This window comes from Condylura cristata, unplaced genomic scaffold, assembly GCF_000260355.1.
Source record: "Condylura cristata isolate star-nosed mole 26May11 unplaced genomic scaffold, ConCri1.0 scaffold00024, whole genome shotgun sequence".
In the NCBI taxonomy this organism is placed as follows: Eukaryota; Metazoa; Chordata; class Mammalia; order Eulipotyphla; family Talpidae; genus Condylura; species Condylura cristata.
This window is the reverse complement of record NW_004567125.1, coordinates 10,346,930-10,360,040: the sequence shown is the minus strand read 5'-3', so window position 1 is coordinate 10,360,040 and position 13,111 is coordinate 10,346,930. Positions and strand designations below refer to the sequence as shown.

The 13,111-nt window shown below is 39.1% G+C and overlaps 1 protein-coding gene across 2 annotated transcripts; it reads left to right on the top strand.

Annotated features, from left to right (window-relative positions):
* Positions 1-589: 589 nt before the first annotated feature.
* On the top strand, positions 590-12,599 carry LOC101632665 (dimethylaniline monooxygenase [N-oxide-forming] 5-like). Of its 2 annotated transcripts, none has more exons than XM_004688099.2 (8): positions 590-724; positions 2,965-3,153; positions 3,554-3,716; positions 6,205-6,347; positions 7,478-7,677; positions 8,883-9,232; positions 11,042-11,114; positions 12,229-12,599. In XM_004688099.2, the coding sequence occupies exons 1-8, from the start codon at positions 590-592 to the stop codon at positions 12,581-12,583; spliced, it is 1,608 nt and encodes a 535-aa protein (XP_004688156.1). In that variant the 3' UTR covers positions 12,584-12,599. The 2 variants fall into 2 exon arrangements, with proteins under 2 accessions (XP_004688156.1, XP_012584422.1); XM_012728968.1 differs by having other exon boundaries at positions 12,181-12,599.
* The last annotated feature ends 512 nt before the right edge of the window (positions 12,600-13,111 follow it).

Below are 13,111 nucleotides of genomic sequence, written 5' to 3'. Positions count from 1 at the left end.
AAGCCCTTCTCTATTACATAAAAGAATACTCTCCCTATTGGATTCCTGTCAGCTTTCTTCTTGTCCATATCATTATCTCCTATACAGTTTCCCTTAGAATATATTACCTGGTGTACCATGTGTTCACTTACTTGCCTTGAGCCTACCTCTTTGGAATTAAAGAACTCTGTCTGTTTTGCACACAGCTGTATCTACCTTATCTGATACATAGTGTGTAACCAATAAATACTTATTGACTAAATGAATGGCAGAAAATCTATGTCTGGATGAACTAAATTTGCACTAAATTTCTAAAAATCACTTAAGTTGAGTTGTAGAAACAGAAATGTGAAAATGAAGTCATAGGAAAAAATTAAGAGTCAAATCTTTTTAAGAGAAGACAATCTACTTGAAAGTGAGAAAGGCTGTGTGAAGTGTGAAGTAGGAGTTTCTATCACTCAATCAATAACCTTACAGCTTTGAGTGAGCCAGTCCTTGAATGTCTAATGGAATGCTTTTAAGAGAAAACTAATAATCTTGCATTATATGAACAAATTACAGGCTGACAAAGTTCTGAGTTTCTCCTAACAATCTCCTGAGACAAGACACAATGCCAGGCAAGAGGATCGCAGTGATTGGTGCAGGGGTCAGCGGGTTAGGGGCCATTAAGAACTGCCTGGAGGTAGGATTGGAACCCACCTGTTTTGAAGGAAGCGATGACATCGGAGGACTGTGGAGATACGAGGTAAATCTGAAAGTCTGAGCCTCTATATGTGTGACAGGCATTTTTAATACCTGGGAAACTGGAATGCAAAGTATTACACATGTTTATCCTTCAACTACTAACAAAATAATTTTTATTAGTAGCTACATCTGTGCATCGAAGCCCCATTTTTCTGCTTCTCAAATAATGTTAAGCCCTCCTTCCTTCGGAGTCTACATTAAATTATCTATATCTAATCTTGATTAAAACAAAAGCAGAGATAGTGCTAATACACTTAACAGAAATTGTATGTAGTAGATTCCTATTATAACCTGAATAGTGATGATAATGTGCTCACAGGATTGCAATGAGCAGTGTATAGGACACACTTTATAAATCATAACATACCCGCAAATGCTGAAATATTATGTGCCTATATCTATGTGTATAGGTGAGTAGGTAATAAAGAGATACTAATAGACTGAGAGACTAAGACTAGAAGAACCACATCGAAGTGTTTAAAATGATCATCATGATTATATTCTGCCTTGTAATTCTCTATACAATTATATTAAACATGTGCTGCTTTTGTAATTAAAAAACAAGGATAAAAATTTCAAATCTGACTATGCTGTTTTTATCTATCATCACTGTGAACACCCCAAACCTCATGATCCTCTCAACGCAGGACTCTGACCCACAAACTCTGCACATATAGGGGAGTCCCTCCTTTACTCTCCTGTCTCTCATAATTTGTTGTTGTTTCTTTCCATCCACTTTTAACATCCTTCTGTTTGTTACCCCCAGCAAAGGGGGTTTTGTTGTTGTTGTTGTTGTTATTTTCTTTAGATTTCTTTGAGCAACACTGCATTATTTGCATTAAGTTTCAGATGTGCATTATTGTAAATTAATATCTGTACATACTAAAAGTCCAGTTCTATCCTCCACATACAATTCACACTTTTATCCAATATACCTATCCCGTTTTCCCCTTTCCTTTTGGAAGCCCCAAATTTGGTTGTATCATCCAAAAATTTATTGGTTTTTGAATTCACTTACTAGTTTTCCTTTTTTTTTTTTTTTTAGATTTATTTATTTATACATACAGAACTGGGGTACAGGCTGGAAGTACAGGGGTAGTCGGAGGACTCACAGAGTGGGGCACAGAACAGGCAGACTGACAAACTACACTGCTAAGGGGAGTAGTGGGCAGGCCAGGAGAGGTCTTTTGTGCCATGTGGGTCACCTCCGGGGCTAGGGATCGAACTCATATTGAAGCAGCTGTGGCTAGTTTCATAGTGCTGTGCTTTAACCCATTGCACCACCAGGAAGGGCCCAGTTTTCTGAAATTATATGGTGTGAAATTATATGGTGTTTCCCTTTTTCCATCTGACTTATTTCAGTTAACTTAAATTAATACCCTCTAGGTCACATCCACATCCTGCAGGTGGCAAGGTTCTTTCTTTTTTTTGTTTTGTTTTGTTTTGTTTGTTTGTTTGTTTGTTGTTTTTTGCAACTGAGTGATAATCTCATTGTGAATAGACATATACATATATTTATCAGATAGACCAGTGGACACTATAGTCATTTCCAACTCTTGGCTATTATAAATAATGCTGAAGTGAACATGGGAAGACATGAATCTCTTGAAGTTAGCGTTTTAGTAATTCTTCAATACATAAATAATATGGAACTATTTAACTTTTAATTTTTTTTTTTAAAGATTTATTTATTTGTGCATACAGAACTGGGGTACAGGCCAGAGGCTCAGGGGCGGTGAGAGGCTTCACCAGAGACAGAGTGGGGAACAGAACAGGCAGATCAACGAAGCACACTGCTGAGGGGAGCAGCGGGCGGGTCAGGAGAGGTCTGCCACACCATGTGGTCTCCTCCGGGGCAGGCGGGAATCGAACTCATGCGAAAGCGGCTTTAGATTCTCAGTGCTGTGCTTTAACCCGCTGCGCCACCAGGGAGGGCCAAACTTTTAATTTTTAGAGCAATCTTCCTACTATTTAATGGTACAACAAGATATAGTCCCATCAACAATGCATAAGCTTCTATTACTTCTGGACGCTCTTAATGAAGATAATGGAAAAAGACTTTCTGTGCTTGAAGATTTAATTGCAGGAGCTCCCTAATTTGTCATGTAACGGGGGTTAATATTCAACTTCTACTTTTGATTCCTCTTATTTTATTTTTAATACGTTTTTAACTAAGGAAATATTTAGATACCATCATACTTTTGATTCCAGAAGCCAGTGAGTGTCCTTCTGTCTTGCTAGGAGAAGACTGAAGGTGGCCGGCCAAGTATCTACAGATCTGCCACGAGCAACACCTCCAAGGAGATGACAGCCTACAGCGACTACCCATTCCCCGCCCATTTTCCCAACTACATGCACAACTCCAAACTCATGGAGTACCTCAGGATGTACGTCAGGCACTTTCACCTCCTCAAGCACATCCGGTTCCAGGTAAGTGAGCAGAGACCACTCCACACTGAGGAACATCCTGGTAGAGAGGGGAACCAGGCCAGGGTGAAGCACAGAGAAGTGTCCGCTCAGCCTCAGGAGCCAGGTTCCCTATGTCTCCAGGGAAGGCGGCAAGAGCTCCTCGTTTTGCCTCCCTCGGGAGGCAAAACATGGGGGGTTGGTTGTGCAACTGGAATGGGCTGTCCATTAACCTCACTCAGGACGACAGTTGGGAGCCAAGTCTACCTGCTTGCGTTAAGCATAGGGAAGCCAGCTGAATAGAACGTCTCATGAAGTCCCAGAGGAGAGTAGATGGAGTCCATCTTCCCTATTGAGGTCAGCGGTTCCTGGGCAGGAGGGCAGCTGGGAAGGGTGGTCACGAGTCTGCTTGTCTCATTCCCAGACGAGGGTATGCAGCGTGAGGAGGCGCCCGGACTTCTCCTGCACGGGACAGTGGGATGTGGTGGTGGAGACTGAAGGGAAGCAGGAGTCCCATGTCTTTGACGGGATCATGGTGTGTACTGGCATTTATTCTGAGCCTGTCTTGCCACTCGAGAGCTTTCCAGGTATGTCATGATAAGTGGGAAGACACTAATTTATTGAGGTTTTACCATTGTTGGTTTTGATGTCTTTGTAGAAAGTTGTCATTCTAAAAGTACCCTATTTTCAAAATCAATCGTATCATTCCTGATTAAAGTAATGGATATTCTGAGCTATTTTAAGTAAAAAGCGCTATATTTCCTATAATTGAAAGGCAAAATATAAGAATAAGTTTGTATTAGTAAGAGTTTGATAAATAGTAGAATCAAAGCTGCAGACAGTACATTTGAATTTAGCTTTATTCCTGAATGTGTATGTACAGGATACCAGGATGAATATAGTTCACCATGCATTAGTGTCATCATGCATTTCAGAGTCCGTACCACTATATTTATTATCTGGAACACTAAGGACCCTGATAAATAATGGTGCAGGAGTGACTTACCTACATAAGGTCTCTATGGTTATTGCTAGATGCAGATACTTAGTCTTCTGCATATACCAATTATGGGGTCTAGGAGCCCCCAAATTCTATTGCTTTGAGTGTCTTTAACTATAAGAAGATAGTTAAAAGAGAGGTTTATTATTTATTTTGTTAGTTAGTTGAATAGATATTTAAATATTCCTTTGTTCATCCATTCAAAATTCACTCATGAGATACCTATTGGGGACTAATTGTGTATCAGAGGCTGAGCAGAGAACAAAACAATCAAAACCCTGGCAAGTCCAATATGGCTGGAGTAGAGGAAAAAGCAGGAAAGAGAGTGAATGGTAAGCTAAATCAAAAAGTGCTTTCAAGGTCATTGTTTGGACACTGGCTTTGACTTTGAGTGAGCCAGGAATGGTTGGAAGATTAGAGTAGTGGCTTGCTCCAATAATTTTAGGAAGCAGTGGTAAATGGAGGCAGGGAGATGAGTGAGGAGGTTTTTATACTCATTTATGTAAAAAGTGGAAATGGCTCAGACACAGGAAGTAGAAATACAAAGTGCTTGGATCCTGAATTTAGTTTGAATACAGAGCTGACAAAATTTGATGATGGACTTCATGTGAGTTGTGGCAAAAGAGAAAACTCAAGGATAACAGTAATGTTATTGGTCTACACAGTGGAGTTGCCATTTTCAAAGACAGTAAGGAAAAGCAGATTCCACCTGTATGAGGGAGAATGATTGAAACCCAATGCAACAATATCCTAGAGATGTTCAGTAAGCATGGAAGAGGTTGAATAGGAATGAAAACAGTCAAAGGAGAGCATTAAAGTTATTTTTCAAACATTCCTTCCTTAGAGGAAACTTTTAAGTTATGCTTGGAGCAATGCACCATAATAGGTAAAGCACTTTCCATTTTTTACATCACAAACATTACAAGTGGTGAAAGAACCAAGAATCATGCATAAGTTTGTTTGACCTCTGTGTCTCTTCCCACATTGCCCAAGGGACTAAGAGTCCAGTTTGGAATAAAAGAGAAATATTTCTCCTGGGAAAAGGAAACAGGGATGGAGGAACAAAAATACAGTATATTTTAGATATAGAGAAAGTCACCTACGACTTTTGTTGTTTCATAAAAATGATACAGAGAAAAGAAAGGATTATCTCTAGGGAGCAAAGGGATTACAGTGGGGTGAAGGGAAAGAGCTTCAGGAAGGAATTTCATGTGGATTCTATCTACCCATAGATAATTGAACTTGGCAACAATAGAATTTGTGAACAATAATATTGAATCCATGCCAGGAATTCACTAGGTAAGGATCAAAGAATTGCTTGCAGGAGAAAGAAAGTTAAAAGTTTTGGAGCAGATTCTGTAGGGGAAAAGGAACAGGGCCAGGACCCAACCACAATTAAGACTGTCCAGAGTCACCGAAAGAGCAAAGAAACCCCTATATGCAGATCCTAGCATTGTTTAAAAGATGAAATACTACAAAACCCCCACCAGCCTTTTTGATTCTACCATATAAGTTTCCTGTTAAAGTCAGAGCAAAATTTGTGGGTAAAAGTTGGAAGTGCATATACCTCTCTGCTTGAAATCTTGTGGTAATGTTATATTGGAACATTTGTTCGTAGTAGGAGAATGAGTGAAGAGGGGCAGCAGGAAGGTGTACTAAGCCCAGCAGAGATGGTTATCAGCCAGACACAGATGAAATTCATGTCTAAAGCAAGGCAGGGAACTGGGTCCGCAGCCATAACTGTAAATAAACAGGGATGATGACAAGGAAGGTGTATTACCTGAATAGGAGCTAAGTTCCCCTTTGAGAACTTGGCAGAATATAGATCAGTAAAAAGAGATCTGATCTTCTTACGAACTTGGGGATTTGTTTGATCATGAAATTTGTAGTCTAAAACAACACTATAGAAGGATTCATTCTATCAGATGATTTTAGCACTGAACTGGTATCAGTGGCCAGCAAATGAGATTTAAGTAGGATGGTCTTTGAGTTCATAAGAAGCTTCAGAATATACTGGCCACTGAAATAAAATAAAATAATGACCAAGATCTGAACAATTCTATTCTTGACCATAGGGATCAAGAGGTTCAAAGGTGAATATATCCACAGTTGGGAATACAAGAGTCCCGAGAAATTTCAGGGGAAGAGAATCGTTGTGGTCGGTATTGGAAATTCTGGAGTTGACGTGGCTATTGAGCTCAGTCATGTAACCTCACAGGTTTGGTTCCTAAATATCTCTTCCCTGAGGTGCAACTTGCCCCTGACCTCTGAGATGTGAGCATTGCATGAAATGTGTGGTGTGTGTGTGTGTGTATGTGTGCACACTGCCTCAGTCCTGACCATTAACAACCCCCACACCTAATGCTTGGTAGGCAGATGGTAATCCATCCCAAAAACTTCTTTAAAATATGAGAATCAAATAAATATACCAAAGCATAGTGAGTGACATATTTTTTTTGTTTTTACCAGAGCGTGTAGGTTTTATCAGCTCAGCCAAGAATTTTTTTTTAAAGATTTATTTATTTATGCATACAGAACTGGGGTACAGGCCAGAGGTGCAGGGGCAGCGAGAGGCTTCACCAGAGACAGAGTGGGGAACAGAAAAGGCAGATCTACGAAGTACACTGCTCAGGGGAGCAGCGGGCGGGTCAGGAGAGGTCTGCCGCACCATGTGGTCACCTCCGGGGCAGGTGGGAATCGAACTCATGCGGAAGCGGCTTTAGATTCTCAATGCTGTGCTTTAACCCGCTGCGCCACCAGGGAGGGCCAAGCCAAGAATTTTAAAAATGGACATCCAAGGAAACAAAAAGGTTTTAAGTACCATTTTTTCAAATCCCTCTATTTTTCATTGATATGACATGTCACACAATCACCCAACTCCAATTCCCTCAAATATTTCTAGGGACATAAGTAATTAAGTGCTCCAGATATTTTACACAGTCATTAGTAATGAGTGGAATTTTATGGTCAATTTATTGATCTCTAGCTTCTTACAATATGTGTTTCCCAGAAGTTAGGACTTAAGAAACTGCAGACATCAACCACTGCTCTGGAGAAAGATCAAAGGGGTGATGAGTGAGATGCAGAGGGAGGCTTGAGGAGACCCTAAGAAATCATCAATATTTAGATGCATCTGTGTGAATATTTGAAACAATATAAATATATCTGCTGGTCTACCTGTCTCTGAGGACAAAGGAACTAGTCTAGCTAAAAGAGCAAGAGAATTCTTGTCTATTTCTCCTCATGAACCAAATAACATATTTGAAGATTTGAGAACAGGATCCTATTTGAAGAAGAAGTGGTTACATTATGAGGCCGTAATTTTCACTTATTTGCATTATTTTCTAGATGTTTCTCAGCACGAGGACAGGTTCCTGGGTCTGGAACCGGGTCTGGGATAATGGGATGCCCATGGACATTGCTCTCTTCACTCGCTTTAACTCCGTCCTCAACAAATTGTACCCAGCATTCTTAATGAACCGATGGACAGAGAGTAAATTAAATGCTCGATTTAACCATGATGTCTATGGTTTGCAACCTAAACACAGGTATGATCTAAGGGTTTTAAAAAGTAATTTGCCTCTGTCTGTCTTTTGGAGTCAGCAAGTCAGACTTGGGATATAAGGATGGGATAGAGTCCATGTTCTACCATTTTGAAAATAGACTCCAGCTGTCATAAGAGAATATTCACCATTGTGCATTTCCTTGGGTTTCTTTGACTGTTCTAGTCACCTTAGAAGAAAGAAGTTGAGCTTTAGGATGTGGTGGGGGCACTATCGTCTTCACCCTTCACTTTTTCAGGCTGCTTACACTTCTTCTGACTCTGAGACTTTCACTTAGTGGACAAATGGCAGATGGTACACTATGTCATTAAAAACAACTCCATCTTCCAGGCCAAAAGAAAGATTCAGGTTTCCATGTGGGAGCCCAGGGCCTTCATCTTATCCCTGGATATCATCAGATATCACAAGGTTCAGCTGCATCAGTCCTTGGATGCTGCTGAATGGAAAAAAAAAAAAATGAAGGGACTGCTAGCTGTGTCAAAATTAATGCTGATAAATGTATTAAATGGCATGTAGTTTCTCCATATAAAATTGCAATCAGAATATGATCTGATTGTCCATTTCCAATATCAACACATGGTAACCGCTTTTCAAAAATCACTCCAAAAAATTGGGTTTTTCTTTTTAAGATTGATTCATTTATTCATAAAGAACTGGGGTTCAGGAGTGATGAGAGGATTCACCAGAGACAGAGTGGGGAGTAGAACAGTCATAGCAACAAAGAACACTGCTGAGGGGAGCAGCGGGTGGGTCAGGAGAGGTCTACCACACCATGTGAAACACTTCCCTGGCCAGGGATCGAATTCGTGAAGTGGCTGCAGCTAGCTTCGTAGTGCTATGCTTTAACCTGCTGCACCACCAGGGAGGGCCCCAAAAAAATATTTTTAAAGAAATCAGATATTAATATATCACTGGTATAAGCTTATATTCCAAGTTTCAAATTCTCCTCTTTCCTATAATAAACATTAATAGATATTATTCGCATTCTGATAGATGTAGAAAGATATAGAACATTTAACCACCAAATAATTTAGAAAGAGGAAAAGGAAAAAGATATTGTTTAAGACAAAAAATGAAATTCTTTCATTTATTTTAGCTCAACTTAAAACTATTTTAAGCATTTTCTCAGCTCAACACCTCTCTAAGAAGACTCAGATAAATTTTTCAGAATTTCAATTTTTACTCTTTAGATTTCTGAACCACCAGTCTACTATCGGTGATGATCTACCCAATCACATAATTTCTGGAAGAATTGTGATGAAACCAAATATAAAAGAATTCACTGAGACATCAGTCACCTTTGAGGATGGCACAAAAGAAGACATTGATGTTGTGATCTTCGCCACAGGATACAAATTCTCTTTTCCTTTTTTGGAAAGTGATTCAACGGTTCTAGACAATCAATACACCATGTTTAAATTTGTGTTCCCACCTCAGCTAGAGAAGCCAACATTAGCTTTCATTGGCATCCTCCAGCCAGTGGGCGCCGTCATCCCCACATCAGAAATCCAGAGCCGATGGGCTGCTCACGTATTCAAAGGTATATGCTGACCTTATATGCATACTGAGGAAAATAACTGCAGATGGTGTGACTTCAGAGGTGTTGCAAAGGTCTTCCACTGCAAAATACATCTGAAAGAATCTTTAGTTTCTGAAATTCTGCTTCTTGAGATATGTTGCTTTGGTGTTTGAAGGCTAATCCTCAGGATTTCTACATGAAACTGAAGATGAAAAAAAGCTGTAACTTAAGCTATCACCAAGAGACAACTTATTAGCAAATAATTCTTTAAGTTCAGCAAGGAAATAATAGAAAGTATAGTTTAGAAAGTTAGACCAGTAGTATATTTTTATATAAGGAATAGACAGTATAGAAGGTATAGAATAGTATTAGCATAGTATCATATTAAATCATAACATATCATAGCATATTGTATCATATAGAATGTGAAATCAATAGAAGGAAGACCTCAACCTAAAGTAAAGGTGGGAAACAGCATTTATTCTTCTTATCCAGGGTTGCTGGTGTCACTCCAAAATGAGTCTATGTCAAAATGACATAGATTGTCGACATAGTTCAAAATAATATGAGAATAAAGGTCAGTTGTAGTACAGTCACAGAGTACACACACCACAACTAAAAGACCAAGGGTTTTAGAGTCAAATAAAAGCAGAATTAAAATCCAGCTCATCCACATACTGGCAGGTGATCTTGACATATTACTGAATCGTGCAATTTCCTTTTATGAATGAGAATACTTACATGAGTTTTTCAAGGTAGCAGAAAATGAGCAACTAAGCATGTTAACCTTTGAAGGTAATCAAAAGGCATTCAATAAATATTGATTAAATGAAGAGTAAATATTATTAGTATAAGTCTTTTTCTTCTTTATAATATCTTTGATTCTAAGGTTGAGAATACATGAATGAAAACCAGTTCAAACCCTACCATTATGAAATTATGCCACTCCCATTGTAATGATTCAGTATATTTGTTTGCATGTCCTTTAAATTTTTCCCAAATTTTCTTTTTAATTTTTTTACTTCATTGTTCATTATTTACAGTAATTGTTTGCTCCCCTCAGTAGTTCTCCCACCACTGTACAGACACCTATGAACCATCACCACAGTCACTTATGCTCCTCCTTCTCCTATTTGTATATTCTCCCTCCCCATCCTTTACTGTATGCCTCAGATTTATGGAAAGCTTGCAAATTTTGTGGGTTTTTTTTTTAACTTTTGTTTGGTTTCTCTATATTCCATATGTAAGTTAAACCATCTGATATTTGTCATAAAGATTTCCCATGTATTTGTGGAACTTTCTTTGTTCCTCAAAATGTAGGAGCTATTCATCATAGGAATAAAGGACAGTTACAGAAAGTTGTTACTCTGAGTTAAGGTGGAAAGTTCAGAATAAATCTTTCTTCAATGAAAACCATCAGAATACAGCAAATCACCATTAGTAGCTAGAATACATGCTTGCAAACTACATCATAACATGAATTCAAAAATATAACTTACTATCTAAAGGAAAAGGAAAGAGAATATTGTGATAATGAGACTACCCTCGTGCTACTTAGTGTTTTACCCATCGGATGAGTCTCCTTTCAGTCCATCTTCCTTTGTGGGCTTTGTGTTCTGTGAACTCATCAGACATTGGTTCCAAAGACATGATTTTGTTCATGTTCCTGTTGAAAGGAGTGGAGAGCAAATCTGAGTAGCTCCAGGACACACCTCCCTCACTCCCCAGGTATCTCAACATAATGTTCCACCAAACTGACTTCTCAGGGTATATAGTTCCTACTGAAATACTATCTTCTACGATTGTTCATATTTGGAACTTCTTTCCTAGGATTGAACAAGTTACCTTCAGTGAGTGACATGATGGCTGATATTACAAAGAAAAGGAAAAAAAATGAAGCACAGTAAGATACTTCTTGTTGAAAGTGAAAAGTGTTCAGGTGCAACTGTCTGACTATCAAGCCTTCTTCTAATTTTTCTCATCATAGAATCTGGGTCTATTTGGCTGATGGGGTTTCAGCTTTTCAACCTTTCCATTTCCTCTTACCCAAGCATATGTCATAAATGAAAGGTTTGTGGATGGAATGAATACAGAATGGCCCACTAAGAAATCATCAAAGTTTTGGTTAAAGTTAGTGAAACCTTAGATACAGCATATAATTATGAAAGTATGTCAAATCATAGTCTCAGAGATGTAAAACATATGAAAATGCAAGATGAAATGAAAGATTTTTCATTCTTCTAAGAAGCTGGAATAATAAATCTTTGTGGGGATTGAGTTGGCAAATCACTACCAAATCCAATTAAATTTCTGATGAGAAGTCAGAAGCTTATAGGTTGTGCCAAATCTTCTTAATGGAAAATTATTCTCAACCATTCAGGCTGGGAGAGTAATCTATTTCTACTCAACAAATATCTGTTGAGAACTTACAATGTAAATGTCACAGCATGTTCTCAAAGATCAAAAGGCTTCAACCAAAGAGTAACGTTGGTTTTAAGAAGATGGATCAGTAATGAATTTCAAAAATACTGAAATACATCAATTAATACATCAAATTAACGACACACACCTAAATAACTAGCCTGCAAGTTTCATCTATCATAGTCCTCACCACCAGTTTAACAAAATGAGACAATGTCCTGAATGAGAATCAAATTCATGGTCATAACATAGGATTTAGAAAAAGAAGAATATTGTTCATAATATAAAACTTGTCTGAAACATATTTACTACAACCCAAGACCCTTGGAGTCATTTGAGGCAATACACCTGTATTTGAGAAGATACACCTGCATAAGTACTTGCTGAGAAACCATTGAGTCCATGATAACTGAAAACAAGAAACTCTTATCTCTCACTGTTTGGGTGAAATCATCAATAGTTATTAATTGCTTTCCCCCAAGATCATCCCTTCATGCAAGCTTCATCCAATAGTTATAAGTTAGCTGTGCTCAGAGGGAGGGACACAGAGGGACGTCTGACTTGAAGTTTCTGATTTGCGCCCATTCTGGTTTCAGCTTCCTGAATAACCCCCGGGACAGGCTCAGAGTGCTTTATGTCGACTACATGGATGACATTGCCTCAGAAATCGGGGTGAAGCCCAACCTGTGCTCCCTCCTCCTGTGGGATCCAAAGCTGGCTGTGACAAGTTTCTTTGGACCGTGCACACCGTACCAGTACCGCCTGCAGGGGCCAGGCAGCTGGGCTGGGGCCCGCGGAGCCATCATGACCCACAGGGAGCGCATCATCAAGCCCCTGCGGACCCGCAGCCTGGCCTGCGCCCGCCCTGGGCACCCTGTGCCAGGCTGGCTTAAAAGTGCCTGCGTGGTCCTTCTCGTCTTTGTTCTCACTGTCGTCATTCTTAAACAATGATCCTGTGCTCTCTGCAGTGCCGCATGCTGCCTTAGAGGTTGTGCCTGCATGCCAGTGGTTAGTGCCAGGTGGGGTTAGACTAGTCGTGAATTATCTAATAATTCCAGAATTTCTTATACACGTGTATGTTGGCAAAATTGGAGATTTCTTCCACAATGATTTCAAATGAAGTGTTTGTGTAAAGCTTTACTTGACAAGGATAGATTTAGCTTCTTTAACATATGTTCCCAGTTACACATGTTCTTCTAGCCTCCCTTTATAGCAAACACACACTGTGTCAGCAACTTGCAATTGGAGATTCCTTGATTGTGCATCTAAAACTCAGGCTAGGGGAAAATATCTCCTTAAGTAACCTAGAAAAGTTAACAAGAAATAAATATCCTTATCAAAATGTTTCTAGTAGGTTTATATCTAGAGAAGATATGTATTGAAATGGCAGGTTATTTCAGGTATTATGGCAGGTTTTCTTAGGGTGTGAAGCTTGCCATGGAGAGAAAAAGGCGAACTACTAGATATCAAAAAATCATC